Source organism: Solenopsis invicta, chromosome 12, assembly GCF_016802725.1.
Source record: "Solenopsis invicta isolate M01_SB chromosome 12, UNIL_Sinv_3.0, whole genome shotgun sequence".
In the NCBI taxonomy this organism is placed as follows: domain Eukaryota; kingdom Metazoa; phylum Arthropoda; class Insecta; order Hymenoptera; family Formicidae; genus Solenopsis; species Solenopsis invicta.
The window spans coordinates 18405944-18420874 of NC_052675.1; the positions used below are offsets into that span (position 1 = coordinate 18405944).

The window sequence follows — 14931 nt, forward strand, 5'->3', positions numbered from 1 at the left end:
AGCACTCGTCGGATACGTTTCGTTGATAGCTGATCGATAGGTTTAAGGTAGTAACGTGACTAACGTGTCAGCCACTAATAGTGTCGTCTTACATGCACGCACAGTAAAATATATAAATACAACAATATTGAAATTTTTAGTTTAACGTTATCTTTATTTACTAAACACTTGTTACATGTAGATTACATATTGTTAAACACATCACAAATACTTATTAGATATCTCGTTGTTGTATTTATTTTTTTAACTAAAATTGTTCTAATAATATTGCAATGATATTATAATGGTATTACGTATTATTTACACATATTGAATGCAAAAAGTTAACAGACGTTTATTAGCAAAACATATTGTATAATCAATTTACGAAGTTTCTGAAAAGGTTGAAGAATGCAACGAATAGATGGAAATTAAATAATTATTTTCTTTTTGTTTTATAAATAGCGGTGCAATTTAAAATAAAAAAAATACGTTTTATATTATTTATATTTCATCAAACATTTAACTAGAAACGACATTGCTCGTTTGATACGATAGGTCTCCGGCGCGAAACATTTTTTTATGTGGAATTTTGTAGAATTATGTAGAATTTTTTTACTAAAATATACTTACTTAATTCTCTAATATAATACTAAATAATATATCCGCATACATCATTGCTTATGTGTTGAACACATAAAGGTGAAGTAAGATATTGATGCATTTATTAACTGTAATAAATTGTGTTTATTATTATTATTATTATTATTGTTTGTGTATCTGGTACATTACATTTGATATACAGGGTGTATGATAATTAATGATTAAACTTTCGTATAAAAATAGAATGAACTAAACTGAGTCGAAAAATTGTGTATGACTTTGCGATTTTAGTAATAGTTAATGAGTTATTAATTTATGAAGATAGCCGAATTTGTCCGGCCTACCACCAAATCTAAGTACCCGCCAAAATATTGCTGTTAGCGGTCGAGGTTGTGAAAAGTGCACAAGCTATTTACAAGCGACATTGAAGCGATGCGTAAAGTACATGTTCAAATGTGTATCTCTCTGCGCGCTTACATTTGGCTATAAACTGGGTGAATTCGGCTAACTTTATAAATTAATAATTTGTTAAATATTGCGAAAATTGCAAAATAATACAAGATTTTTCGGTTCGGTTTAGCTCATCCTATTTCTATGCGAGAGTTTAATCATGAATTTCTATTGGACACCTTGTATATTTTATAGTGACTAATATATTTCTTACTGATGCGAAGGCGTGTAAAGATGCTGTAAATAATCCGTTAACTCTCAGGCCGAATGTTTTGTTGCCCACTTGTAACAAAAATAATATAAGCTTCTGTACATGCAACGGTGCTATATACCAGTCACCATTATATCTTTGAAATAACAAGAAATTGATAATTTGGGATTATGGTACAAATATACACAAAAACATGTATAAGGTTCGAAATGTATAGAAAAATCCAGCAACAATTCTCTCTTATTGAATTTTTAAGGTATATATAAATTTTCATTTTCATTAATAGTTATTAATATTTTGTTGTGAATGTATTGAATTGTTTCTTACACAGTGATAAATATGTGATTATTGTGATTTATAATTTCTTGTCCAAAATAGTTCGTTAGAAACATATATAAAAGAGTTTCAGCTACAAGTACGAAATGTATTATGAATTCTTGTTTGCTACTTCCAAACGCCACACAGTGAAAAACCTAAAATGACACACACAAGATATATCACAATAAGTGTACAATATGGATGTTTTTAGTACAATATCTACTTTAAGGTGTGCCCTAATTAATATTAATTAATTGGCAACACTAAGAAAACATTAATTACAATAATTTTTTAATTATTAAAGTAAAAAAATGTGTGAGTGTGTGTTTATAATATGTCTGTCCTACGTTTTTACGTAATTAAGGAAATTTTACATTAAGGATTGATTTTTAGTTGGTATTGAATCTAAATATTAAGTATAATACACATTATTATTTGTACGTTTTATTATATCTAAAACAAGAATAGAAACTTACTTGATAAATATTGAGGCTTAAACTAAGCACACCAACCACTATTAATACTGACCACGTTCCATTAAAACTGGACATAAAATAATTGCAAATCCTTCAAGAATAAGAAAATGTCATTACATATATCATTACAAGCATGACCAAATAAATACTAACTTCATAGTTTTACGATGTATGTTCACAGCATTAATAATTCCTTTATAAATCTCAGTTTCGTGCTCGAAATTTTTGTATAAATTATTAATCGTCATTGCTCGTTCAATGCGGTAGCTATAACATATTTGTCAAAATTATAATTTTTCTGCATTTGTTCGAAATAATAAATACAATTTTATTTCTAAGTTAATTTCCTTACAAGGACATTTCTTTTCTTACCTGGCAATTCTAAACATCCCGCAAGCGTACACAAGATAACCCATGAGCATCGATGCTGTCCCTGATATTGCAATTCCTCCTATGTAAATTGTTGTATTCAAATATAATAACATTAAATAACGATATTTATCTGGATTAGCAAAGTGTGCAGTCAAGTATGTTATGAATAAATCTGATCGAGACTCATTGTTGGGTTTAACAATGTCGAGAATTGATGTCCACGTTGTTATCAACATAGAAGTAAATAGAGCGACAACTGTTACTACTAAAATACAAATTAATTATATAATTGCTTTTTTTATCAATCTATCAATTTACTATAAATTTCAGCTTTAAATTTTTGTTGCAAAGTGCAATCCGCGACAAAAAAATAGCACACCCAATGTTTTGGTTAATTATTATTTCATAAATTACAAAAATATAATTTTACATATACATAGATAGATATTGTATGTTTCTACAACATATATACGAAAATTATTATACAGTATTTATTTTATCTGTAAGAACAAAAGAATCTTTGAAAATCGGTGCGAAAAATAATAGCACAGGATTTTAAGTAATCAAAATTTGTTGATATTTACCAAGAAAAATCAATATTTAATATTTTGTAAAATCTCCAGATTTTTGTATAATTGAAATCATTTGCTTTAGAAGTGATTTATAAAGTTTTTTTAATTTGTTTTTTATTTATTTTTCCCCGTTCTAATAAAATACATTCTTTTAATTTCTTCATGCTATTGAACTGTCTTTCTTTGGCATAAACAGCTCTACCAAGATCTGCCCGCAAATTTTCTATTATGCTTATATACGGAGAACGTGCTGGCCATTCCAAAAGTGGAACATTATTAGCTTTAAAATAGGATTTCACTATTTTTGCACTGTGAACCGCTGCGTTATCTTGTTGAAATGTAAACTTTCCTTCTTGTATATCCTTGTAGCATGTCTTTCAATTTGTTCACTAATAAATTGTAAATACATTTTCTCTTGTTCTTACAGATAAAATAAATACTGTATTATGATTTTTGTATATATGTTGTCGAAATTGACATACAATATCTATTGATATTTATACGTAAAGTTATATTTTTGTAATTTATGAAATAATATTTAACAAAACCTTGAGTGTGCTACTTTTTTGTCGCGGACTGTAGGTTTACAGAAAAATAGTCGCATAGGCACTTTAAGCTTTTCTCTTATTAAAGAGGATCAGTAAAATTGGCTCATTTCTTGGACCTTAAATTTCAAACTTTTTTTTATGCTAAATAGTACTATATAATGGAACATTAATCCCAGAAAAATTTGAAGAGGGGCATAAGCGCGGTTCCGGAGATATAAAGGGTTGAAAGTGATAGTTTCTCACTATACATAACACAGGGCGCCGTTTTTAGACTTTTTTTCTGGTGTTTGAATAAAAGTTACCATTTCCCATTGTATTTTTGCGTGTTGAACATGAATCTGGTAAGCAAATTGCTCTATCACGTCAGATTTCTTAGAAAAGTGTCAAAAATAATCATTTTTACCTCATCATGGCGTTAAAAAAATCTATTTTTATCTATCTAAAAAATATATATATATAACGAAGTGAAACATTGTTTTTTATGGATTTTTATCCTGGATTGAAATATGACCACGAAGTTCTCTTCGTGAGTACTATTGTACTTGTCAAAGTGGTGCTCGGACTGCAGGTTGTTGCAGTCATGTAATGACAATTGTATGGTTCCTTGGATTTGCTCAATATCATGGGATACAAATACCCAATCCTGAAATATGCAATGTATCTATCACTATTCATAAAACAACCCTGTATAGTGAGAGGCAAGGAAACTCTCAGTAGAAAAGCATCTTGATCCATGAAAGACGGTGTCACGTGTCACATCAACTCCATCTATCTCGGGGAGTTTTCATACTAGAGGAAAACTAAGGTTATATTTCAATCCAAGATAAAAATCCATAAGAAACAATGTTTCACTTCGTTATATATATATATATTTTTTAGTGAGATAGAAATCGATTTTTTTTAACGCCATGATGAGGTAAAAATGATCATTTTTGACACTTTTCTAAGAAATCTGACGTGATAGAGCAATTTGCTTACCAGATTCGTGTTTAGTGCGCAAAAATACAATGGGAAATGGTAACTTTTATTCAAACACCAGAAAAAAAGTCTAAAAACGGCGCGCTGTATTATGAGAAACCATCACTTTCAACCCTTTATATCTCCGGAACCGCGCTTATGCTCATCTTCAAATTTTTCTGGGATTAATGTTCCATTATATAGTACTATTTGGCATAAAGAAAAGTTTGAAATTCGAGGTCCAAGAAATGGGCTAAAAAACATGTCTTTTTACTGACCCGTTTTTTTTAAAAGTTTGATTATAAAAGTATATTTATAAAAAAATGTATAATCTAATTTGCATACAAATAACTAAGAAAAGAAGCTTCAACTACGATCATAGTCCGATATTTAATGTTATTTGGTATGTAAATCTTAAATACATTTTTGTAAACTGCGCGTTGAATGCCAACGGTCTTAAAACGTGAACGTAAACTAAAGCTAGAAATAATATTACAAATTAAATTGGTTATCAATTTAATAACGATGTTATAAAATTATATATAAAATATTATAATAAAATAATATTAGATATCAAAATCTAATCTCGATTATAGTTTGAAGTTTGAAATCATAGCTTTATAATGTTTTAAGCGTTTATTATTAAATGTTAAACCTTTTAGTAATAACAAAATAATTTGTTATAAGCTTTTCTCTGTAATATATGAAATATGCTTTACAACATCAGTCGCCTTAAATATACTTGGAAATTTTTCTTAAATTTTGTTGTTTTCAAAAATACTGTATATATTTATCAATTAAAGTATTTAAAGTTATTAAACATATAAGGAATCATTAACTAATACTTATTTTATAATATTAATATTGTAATTTATCGAAAAAGTAATTAAATATTTATTAATTATTAAGTATTAAAATAAATAATAATAATGGAAAAATAACCCAAGTAGCACATATACGTTTCAAAAACGTTTTATAAACGTTTTTTCGAAACGTTTTATTACCGATTTTTAGAAACGTTTCTCATGCGTTAAAATGTCCACTCAGTTAAATGTTAACTGAAACGTTTTTTTTCTGATAAAATAACGTTTAAGAAACCATTATAGAAACGTTTTTTCTACGGATAAAGAAATTTTAAAAATTCTATATACTTTTATAGAATTTCTAATTAATTTTTAAAAACAATTTTCTTAATGTTAAATAAAATAGAAATGTCATTTAAAGTAAAAAAAATTGGGATCTTTTTCAAAAATTTTTTTGAATTTACAAGCGGCCACTCATCCAAGTCGTAACTTCGACCAACGTTGCTTGACCTGTAAGACTGCTGCGAACTGATGCTTGGTGATGATTTGTAAACACCTTATAGTCCAGGCAAATTGTCCAAAATAAACAAAAAAATTGCGAAGTGGCTGTAACTTGGTATAGACCTTTGAAAATGTATATATTTCAAGAAACCAAGGAGTCCCTAGCCATAAAGGGTGTGCTGGAGTGGCCACGCTTAACCTTTTGCAGTACAACGGGTCTCTCAGAGACCCACATGTAAATAGTATAATTTTGTGATTTTTTTTCATGTAAATCACTATGAATATCGACAAGTTTGGTAAATTTAGCATCCTAAGATCTAAAATAATAAGAAATAATATAATTTTGTGATTTTTTTCATGTAAATCACTATCAATATTGACAAGTTTGGTAAATTTAGCATCCTAAGATCTAAAATAATAAGATACAGTACCATAATTTTGTTTCTGTTAATAATATTGTTGAAATAAACAAACAAAATTGAAAAATATTTAAATAAATTTAATTTTTCAAAAAATATAAAAAGTTATAAATTGAAATTTTGTACTCTGAGGTTTTCGAGGTCGTTTCGAGGTCTGTTTCGATTATTTTTGATACTTTATTCGATTGTGATAAACATTTTCATCCAATTGTACATTTATTTTCTTAATAGAACTGCTTCACGAGGTGTGATATTCTAGGTGTGAATATTCAGTAAAAAAATACACATTAATTGACGATACACATAAGTGACGATTTTTAAGTAGATTGAAATATTATATTATATTGCATGCATATCTTTTATACCTAAAAAAAAATCGGAGTCGGTAGCATCTGCCTCGTAAAAGATATCTTCTAATTCTTTGCCCGCATGCTCGTGTACTGAATCTGTATCGGAGTCGTCAAGATTTTCGCAAATTGGCTCCATGTATGCATTGAGGCACTGCATTCCTTGACAATGTCTACAAATTTCCGAGCATCTTAACCCTGCTTTTCTGCACCCACATCTCGAAGAACAATCAGATGTACAGTTGCAGGAGATAAGTTGTAGTATCGATTCTGGTGCTGGCTGAAGGAGTGTTATAATAGGTTGCAACGAACCGTTGATTTTCTTCCATCCCCACTGTTCCGGATTTTTGTTATTGCCAAGTCATAACTGAATTTGGTAGAAAACTCGTGATGAATGTTGTGCAGCTGCCTCTGATGTTGGTGGTAATAATTCAAGCCTTGATTTTTGTTTTTGCAGCGAATTTTTAAATTGGTCAAATCTGTATGAATCAAGCGAAAGATTTCGAAATTTCTTTGCACCGTATACCATCAAAAAAACAGTTTCACCAGCATCTCTTACTTCTGATTGGGTTGAATTTTCGTCATTGAAAGTTTTCACGACATTAGCCAATCGAAATTTTTTTTGCAGGAGTTTGAAAATTTGTAATTTTCCCTTCTGAAATATACTAGACGTTGTATCACAACCACTGAAGGCATGGGCCAGTAAGATTGTATCTTTTATATGCTGGTACGATTTTTGGATTTCTGACGATGAAAAAATTGTCCTGTTGATTTTGCCTGTGCCTGGTTTCATGAGAAATATATCTTTATTTTCTGGTGATAATGCGATCAAGAGAACAAGTAGATCAACGTCCTCGCCGACTACAAATGTTCGACCATTATTCGACATTTCTATTGCGGTTTTAACAATAAGTGTATCCGCATCATCTATCGCTTGTTTTACCACGAATTTTTTATTTTGGAGAAATTTCGTTAACAATGAAATTAATCTGATTTTATTTTTATCGTTTGACAAAAATTTATTTTGATTGACAGTACACGTCATACTTTCATCGAAAATAATTTCTACACATTGGCTATGCAGGTATCGTCGATGCTGCTCAGCTTTTTTGATACTCGAGTCATTTTTGTAGCCATCAAATACGATTACGGCATTTTTCCCAATTTTGTTTTCTACATAGTTTACGTACGTAGCACATATTTGTCCATATGTTTGATTTGTCTGCCATATTACCCGATGCAATAAAAATCCACCATCAATCACATAAATGTCATTGGAGTTCGGCAAATTTTCTTCAAGATCAATGGGATGAAACATGTCATAAACAGCAGACTTTTTAGTCTTCCTCATTCCGGTTGTATCATTGAACATTCAAAGTGGGTACGGAGCAAGTTCATATTTGAAAAATTCCGCGAGATCATCATCGTGTTTTTTGGCTATTAACATTCTTTGGAAAAGTATCAAAGGATCAATTGCAACCAATTTATCATGAACTTTTACTGCAGCATTGACTGTTGCAAGAGATAAAACTGTGTTAGACCGTTTTAGTTTGATATCTTTAAACAGCTTTCCAATGATTCCTGCTATACACTGCAGATATTATAGAATGTTCTATTGTAACACATTTTTTTTTTAGTAACTGCGAATTAGATTTTCGTTTATCCATGATGACTTTTTCCAAAAAAAACATTAGGGAATCAGGAACGTTGTCTTCAATGTTACTCAAAAATTCGGTGCTCTGAGGATAAGATTTGTTCTCATAAATACAATCAACGATGTCAGATTTTATGATTTCAGCTGCTTTTTTAACAATTCTGAGTTTTTCTTCAACTTCACCGACTTTTCGTGAATCATACCAATTGTCACTTAAAATAGCATGTCCAATATTTTGGAAGCAGACAGTGGGAGTTTGTTTACGGTTCACTGTTATAATTATGTCATCTCCATATTTTTCTTTCAATTTATATTTTATAGTTGTTTCATGCGGTACATAACCTTCGATTTGATTTATTAACTCGTGTAATGAGAATTGACAATCGTCGCTATTTTCTAAATAATTATAAATCGTTTCCATAGCAGATGTTACGTCTTCTGACAAGGGGCGCCCAGACTTGATACTTTTCTCTCGTTTTACTCGAAAGAATTCTCGGTAGCATTTATCGTGGTATACAGCTTTTTCTGCGACCTATTGCGTTACTTACACGCCCCTTGACATCTCTTCCCCATTTGTCATTTCTCTCATTAGCGTGTTTTATAATACTATTTTGGGTACTTACATTGTCGACAGTAGTGATTGACATTCTTCTGCTTACCGGTAATTTTTTCTGTTTTTCTTGAAAAGCTTCAACTATTTTTTTCGTACAAAAAAAGCATGTACTTTTCAAATCAAATGATGATTGAGATCTTAATTTTTTTTTTGTTGGTGACAATTTTGACGTAGATGCTTCATCATCAAAAAATTTCTTCTTCGCCACTTTCACATTGCTTGGTCTTATATAATCTTTCCTACAATTTCTATGGACAACTATCGAATCACTTTCGCTGAGTAACTGGTGTTTGCCATCTCCTCGTTCTTTGCTGCAATTTCTTAAAGTTTGTATGGCTTCTAGACCAACCGTTACAGCATCATCCGAAATGGGTTTTTCACAAATAAAACACTTATTGTTTTCAGTCATATTGAAAAGTGTTCATGCACATACAAACCCACCCACAGAATGTTTAAAATGCACAATAATAATTGTTGATTGTCAAGTTTTTCTAATACTGCTCAACCGAAATATCTTACAACATACGATACTGACGCACACTGTTTAAAAGACAACTAACCAGTACGCAAGCATTTGGTCGACTGCCGGAGACCGTTACGTCGTTGAGGAGGGGAGCGCCCGGGTCTTTATACCTGAATGTCGGGTCGACCACAATATTGGATGCTCGGGACTCGTCGGATTTTTCAAAAGAATGTGTTTGTATGAGTATATGATACTACACGCACATTGTTTAAAACACAATTAACCAGAACGCAAGCATTTAGTCGACTGCCGGAGACCGTTACGTCGTTGGGGAGCGCCCGGGTCTTTATACCTGGATTTCGGGTCGAGCACAACTTTTAATGCTCGGGACTCATCGGATTTTTCAAAAGAATGTGTTTGTTTATGAGTATAGAAAGTTACAGCCACTTCGCAATTTTTTTGTTTATTTGACGATTTTCGGCTTAATTTGCCTGTACTATTATGTTAACACATGTATATTGAGGCAATATATGGTATTGAAAAGATAAAACATAATTAAAGCATATTATTTATATAAACATATATAAAATTATATTTTTTTACGATTACGACTTGAATGGGTGACCACTTGAAAATTTCCGAAAAAAATTCTTAAGAAAAATTCTCGATTTTTTTACTTTAAAAAACATTTCTATTTTATTTAATGTTAAGAAAACTGTTTTTTACAGTATTACTTTTTTACAGTATTTACAGAAGAAACGTAAAAAATACGTTTCTTAAACTATAGTTTCAAAAACGTTTCTGTTTAAACGTTTTTTAATGGTTCTTTACAGTTATGAAACTATGGATAAGTTTCAAAAACGTATATGAAACCATTATGTGCTATGTGGGAAGGATATCAAAATAAAATGGTTTAGTTTTGTAATTGACATATTTATATTAGTTATTTAATAGTTTTATTATTATCATTTATTATTTCTATTATTATTTCTATTATTATTATCTATTAATGATATATTGTTCATGTTATGTATATTGTAGTCATTGTAGTGTATTGGTACGAGTTAGAATATTATATATGATAAAATTTATAAGAATATTAATTTAATTTTTACAGTAATTATAAATATGTATATTCATTAAATGAACGTAGAACGTTCAACAACAAGACTTCTTTTATGACAATGTAACAATTTACAATGAAATTGCATAATTACTTTATTATTGGCTACATAAATTGAAAAGGTTATGTTAGATGTAATCTAATTTTTTTTAATGTTGAGAGCATGCACAAAATAAGAAAGTTGTTAAATTTTTGTTTATTTACTTATTTCTTATTTACTTTTTAATTGTGTTATTAAATGTTAGTTATATTAAGGAAAGATGTAAAATATTGAAAAAGTACGCTTTAGGAGACCGATACAAAAGTAGATCTGTAGGGGATAGTTGCTGAAACCAACTAAAAATGTAATTTGAATTTTATTTGATAAAATATGATAAGAATATTGTATATACACTACTCAAAAAAAATAGGGAACACTTTCCAGACACCAAAAATTAGGCTATTTTCAAATGACTGTAACTCGGTGAAAAATCATCATAGATAAAAAATAAAAAAAGCATTTTGAAGCTTGAAGATCGAGCTTTAACATTCTACCAGCAGATTTTCAAAATTCTTTTAACTTCCTTGTCTTATGCAGTAAAAAACCACACCTTGTTTTGTTCGTTAAAATTTCGTATTTTTGACACTTTGCAGATCGACCAACAAATTTTTTTCGAATAATTCAAGTAAAATTTCATAAACTACAACATTTTACCTACAAAATGCTTTTTTAAAAATTTTTCTACGATTTTTTTTAACCGAGTTACGCAACTTTGAAGCTAAATCTGCATTTTTTACAAATGATATCCGTACTCCGTGAAAAATCATTGTAGACAAGAAATCAAAAAACCATTTTAAAGCTCGAAGTTTCAGCTTTAACATGCTATTAACGGTTTTTAAAAATTTTCTCAATTTCTTAGTACTATGCCCCAAAAAAGATACACTGTTTTTTTCTTAAAATAACGTATTTTTAACAGCCTGTAGCTCAATAAAAAAATTTTTCTCGCCAAATCCAATGCCAGTGCCACAAAGTATGACATTTTCTCTACAAAATGCTTTTTTTAAATTTTTTCTACGATTTTTTTTGACCGAGTTACAAGACTTCGAAGATATACATTTTTTACAGTACATTTTTCCGAAAAGTGACGTCTACCGCCGACATTAGCATTACCCAATGTGCACCACGTGGAGGTTGCCGGTCGGATTTTTGCACATCGTGTGTGTGTGTGTGTGTGTGTGTGTGTGTGTGTGTGTGTGTGTGTGTGTGTGTGTGTGTGCGCGCGCGCGCGCGCGCGCGTGCATGCGTGTGTGTGTTTGTGCGCGTGTGCGTGCGCGCGTGCGTGCGTGCGTGCGTGCGTGAGTGTGTGTGTGTGTGTGTATATCACAGCAGAGATAAGGAGCCCACAGTTCGTCACTTCTGCAGTATTTAACGACTCTAAACCTTCTTTACTATGTATGTGTGTGTGTGTGTGTGTGTGTGTGTGTGTGTGTGTGTGTGTGTGTGTGTGTGTGTGTGTGAGCGCGCGTGTGTGTGTGTGTGTGTCACAGCAGAGATAAGGAGCCCGCAGTTTGTCACTTCTGCAGTATTTAATGACTCCCTCTCTGCTGTGTGTGTATGCGCTCGCGCGCATGAGAGTTCAATAGTGTGTATTTCCTCCTCTCTGATCAATTACTGCTTGCAAGCGTTCTCGCATATTTATACATCTTGCAATACAATCTTGCGGAATGTTGTGCCAAATTTCCGTTAAAATTTCTCCCAATTTTTCTAAATTTCGCGGCTGTTCCTTGCGACGCCTTAATCGTCGTTCTATTTTATCCCAAATCTGCTCGATTGGATTTAAGTCCGGGCTATTGGTGGGATGATTTAACAGTCTAATTGCGTGTCGTTGAAAAAAACGTCGCGTTATATTCGCCGTATGAGGTCGAGCGTTGTCCTGCATGAAAATAAACTTCCGACAGGTTCGATTTAATAGCAAAACGTGTGGTCGTAGAATATCGTTGATATAACGAACACACACGAAATACACGCCATTGAACACTCATGCGCGCGCGCGCATACACACACAGCAGAGAGGGTTTGGAGTCATTAAATACTGCAAAAGTGACAAACTGCGGGGTCCTTATCTCTGCTGTGATACACACACACACACACACACACACACACACACACACACACACACACACATATACACAGTAAAGAAAGTTTGGAGTCGTTAAATAGTGCAGAAGTGACGAACTGTGGGCTCCTTATCTCTGCTGTGACACATACACACACACTTACACACACACACACACACACACACGATGTGCAAAAATCCGACTGGCAACCTCCACGTGGTGCACATTGGGTAATGCTAATGTCGGCGGTAGACGTAATTTTTCGGAAAAATGTACTGTAAAAAATTCTTCGAAGTCTTGTAACTCGGTCAAAAAAAATCGTAGAAAAAATTTTAAAAAAGCATTTTGTAGAGAAAATGTCATACTTTATGGCACTTGTATTGGATTTGTCGAGAAAAATTTTGTTATTGAGCTACAGGCTGTGAAAAATACGTTATTTTAAGGAAAAAACAGTGTATCTTTTTTGGGGCATAGTACTAAGGAATTGAGAAAATTTTTGAAAACCATTAATAGCATGTTAAAGCTGAAACTTTGAGCTTTAAAATGGTTTTTTGATTTTTTGTCTACGATGATTTTTCACGGAGTACGGATATCATTTGTAAAAAATGCAGGTTTAGCTTCAAAGTTGCGTAACTCGGTCAAAAAACATCGTAGAGAAATTTTTAAAAAAGCATTTTGTAGGTAAAATGTTGTAGTTTATGAAATTCTACTTGAATTATTTGAAAAAAATTTGGTGATCGATCTGCAAAGTGTCAAAAATACAAAATTTTAACGAACAAAACAAGGTGTACTTTTTTTACTGCATAAGACAAGAAAGTTAAAAGAATTTTGAAAATCTGCTGGTAGAACGTTAAAGCTCGATCTTCAAGCTTCAAAATGCTTTTCTTATTTTTTATCTACGATGATTTTTCACCGAGTTACAGTCATTTGAAAATAGCCTAATTTTTGGTGTCTGGAAAGTGTTCCCTATTTTTTTTGAGTAGTGTATATTAATTCAACAATTTAATTTTTATTATTATTATTTTACTTAATTTTTTAAATTGTATTTAATAAAAAGTGGTTGTTCTCTTACTTGTAACTCCATCTATGTAACGTTTTGCCTTGCTTATATATTTTTTCATAACATCAATTTCATTTTCGTCTTTTAGCTCATCATAAACATGTATAAATTGCTCCAATAAGTTTTTTACCTATTATGTCAACATTATTTTACTCACAACGCTTCTCGTTGTAAAGTGGAAAAATGGTTTCGATAAAAATTATTGTACAGAAAAGGGTGTAGAATTAATATACATTTATTTTAACGCATCTAACTTACGACTTGATCATTAATCAAAAATGAATTGTATTCAATTATAAATACAATATAAACTAATATGAAAGATAATATTACGATAAAATCATCAGTGATTTCTGTGATGAAATAGAGAATAATCTACAATTAAAAATTGTATTATAAAATATTTTTTAATTAACAGTGTGTATATTTATAATTATTAAATCCTATATTTTTAATTTTATTATATTACATATAAAAAAATAATTATAATAAATTTTTCTATATAACTGTTTGTATTATATTCTTTATATGATTAAATATAATTTATATTATATACTAATCATATGTAATGTGAGAACATTAAATATATATTAACAGTTTATTTAATATTACGATTAGTGCGTACCTGGTATACAGTAAAACTTGTTAGAAGGCCAAAGAATAAGATCTGTTGAAATAAAACGAGTTTTGATTGTTTGTAGGGCCATAAACCAATACTAAGTAAAAGAATTCGGTTTAGACTAAAATGTTGAATTTCTGAAGTATTCATGTTTATAAGTTAAGCATCAAGATCTGACTGTAAAATGCCAAGAAAATTTTACATATGCCTTTTTTTGTTTGGTAAAGTTTCTCTCTTTTTCTAAAGTTTAACATCAATTCTATAATTTATTATAAACGTATAGCTAATAACCGGTGTGAAATAGCAATATGAAATTTCAAATATACTGCGTGTAATTTCGTACATTTGCTCGGAAAGAGATAGGTTATTAAGCGATCGATTTGACGCTGTAGAAAATTCAACGGATATCCACAGAAAAGTTTCTACATAAGGCTTCAGAATTGTTTGCGCAAGCGCAGTCACCTTATTCTATTCCCATAACTTCATATGCTTCATTTTAGTTCGAGCACTCGTCGGATACGTTTCGTTGAGAGCTGATCGATAGGTTTAAGGTATAGTAACATGCCAGCTACTAAAAGCATAATCTTGCATACACATATACATAGTAAAGTATATAAATACAACAATATTAAAAATTCTAGTTAAACGTTAACTTTGCTTACTAAATATTTGTTATATTTAGATCACATATCGTTAATCACATTACATCTACTTATTAACTATCTCGTTGTTATATTCAGTTTTTA

At 30.8% G+C, this 14931-nt stretch overlaps 1 protein-coding gene across 4 annotated transcripts; it reads right to left on the reverse strand.

Annotated features, from left to right (window-relative positions):
• Nucleotides 1-133: 133 nt before the first annotated feature.
• On the reverse strand, nucleotides 134-14378 carry LOC105198330. 4 transcript variants are annotated; one of them, XM_039455531.1, is made up of 10 exons: nucleotides 14192-14378; nucleotides 13825-13941; nucleotides 13579-13696; nucleotides 2410-2674; nucleotides 2191-2304; nucleotides 2038-2128; nucleotides 1571-1716; nucleotides 1247-1379; nucleotides 613-710; nucleotides 134-374 (listed from the first exon to the last, which is right to left on the reverse strand). In XM_039455531.1, the coding sequence occupies exons 1-9, from the start codon at nucleotides 14333-14335 to the stop codon at nucleotides 654-656; spliced, it is 1185 nt and encodes a 394-aa protein (XP_039311465.1). In that variant the 5' UTR covers nucleotides 14336-14378; the 3' UTR covers nucleotides 134-374; nucleotides 613-653. The 4 variants fall into 4 exon arrangements, with proteins under 4 accessions (XP_039311465.1, XP_039311464.1, XP_025991789.2 ...); XM_039455530.1 differs by having other exon boundaries at nucleotides 134-710; XM_039455529.1 differs by lacking the exons at nucleotides 134-374; nucleotides 613-710 and having other exon boundaries at nucleotides 769-1379.
• Nucleotides 14379-14931: the final 553 nt, after the last annotated feature.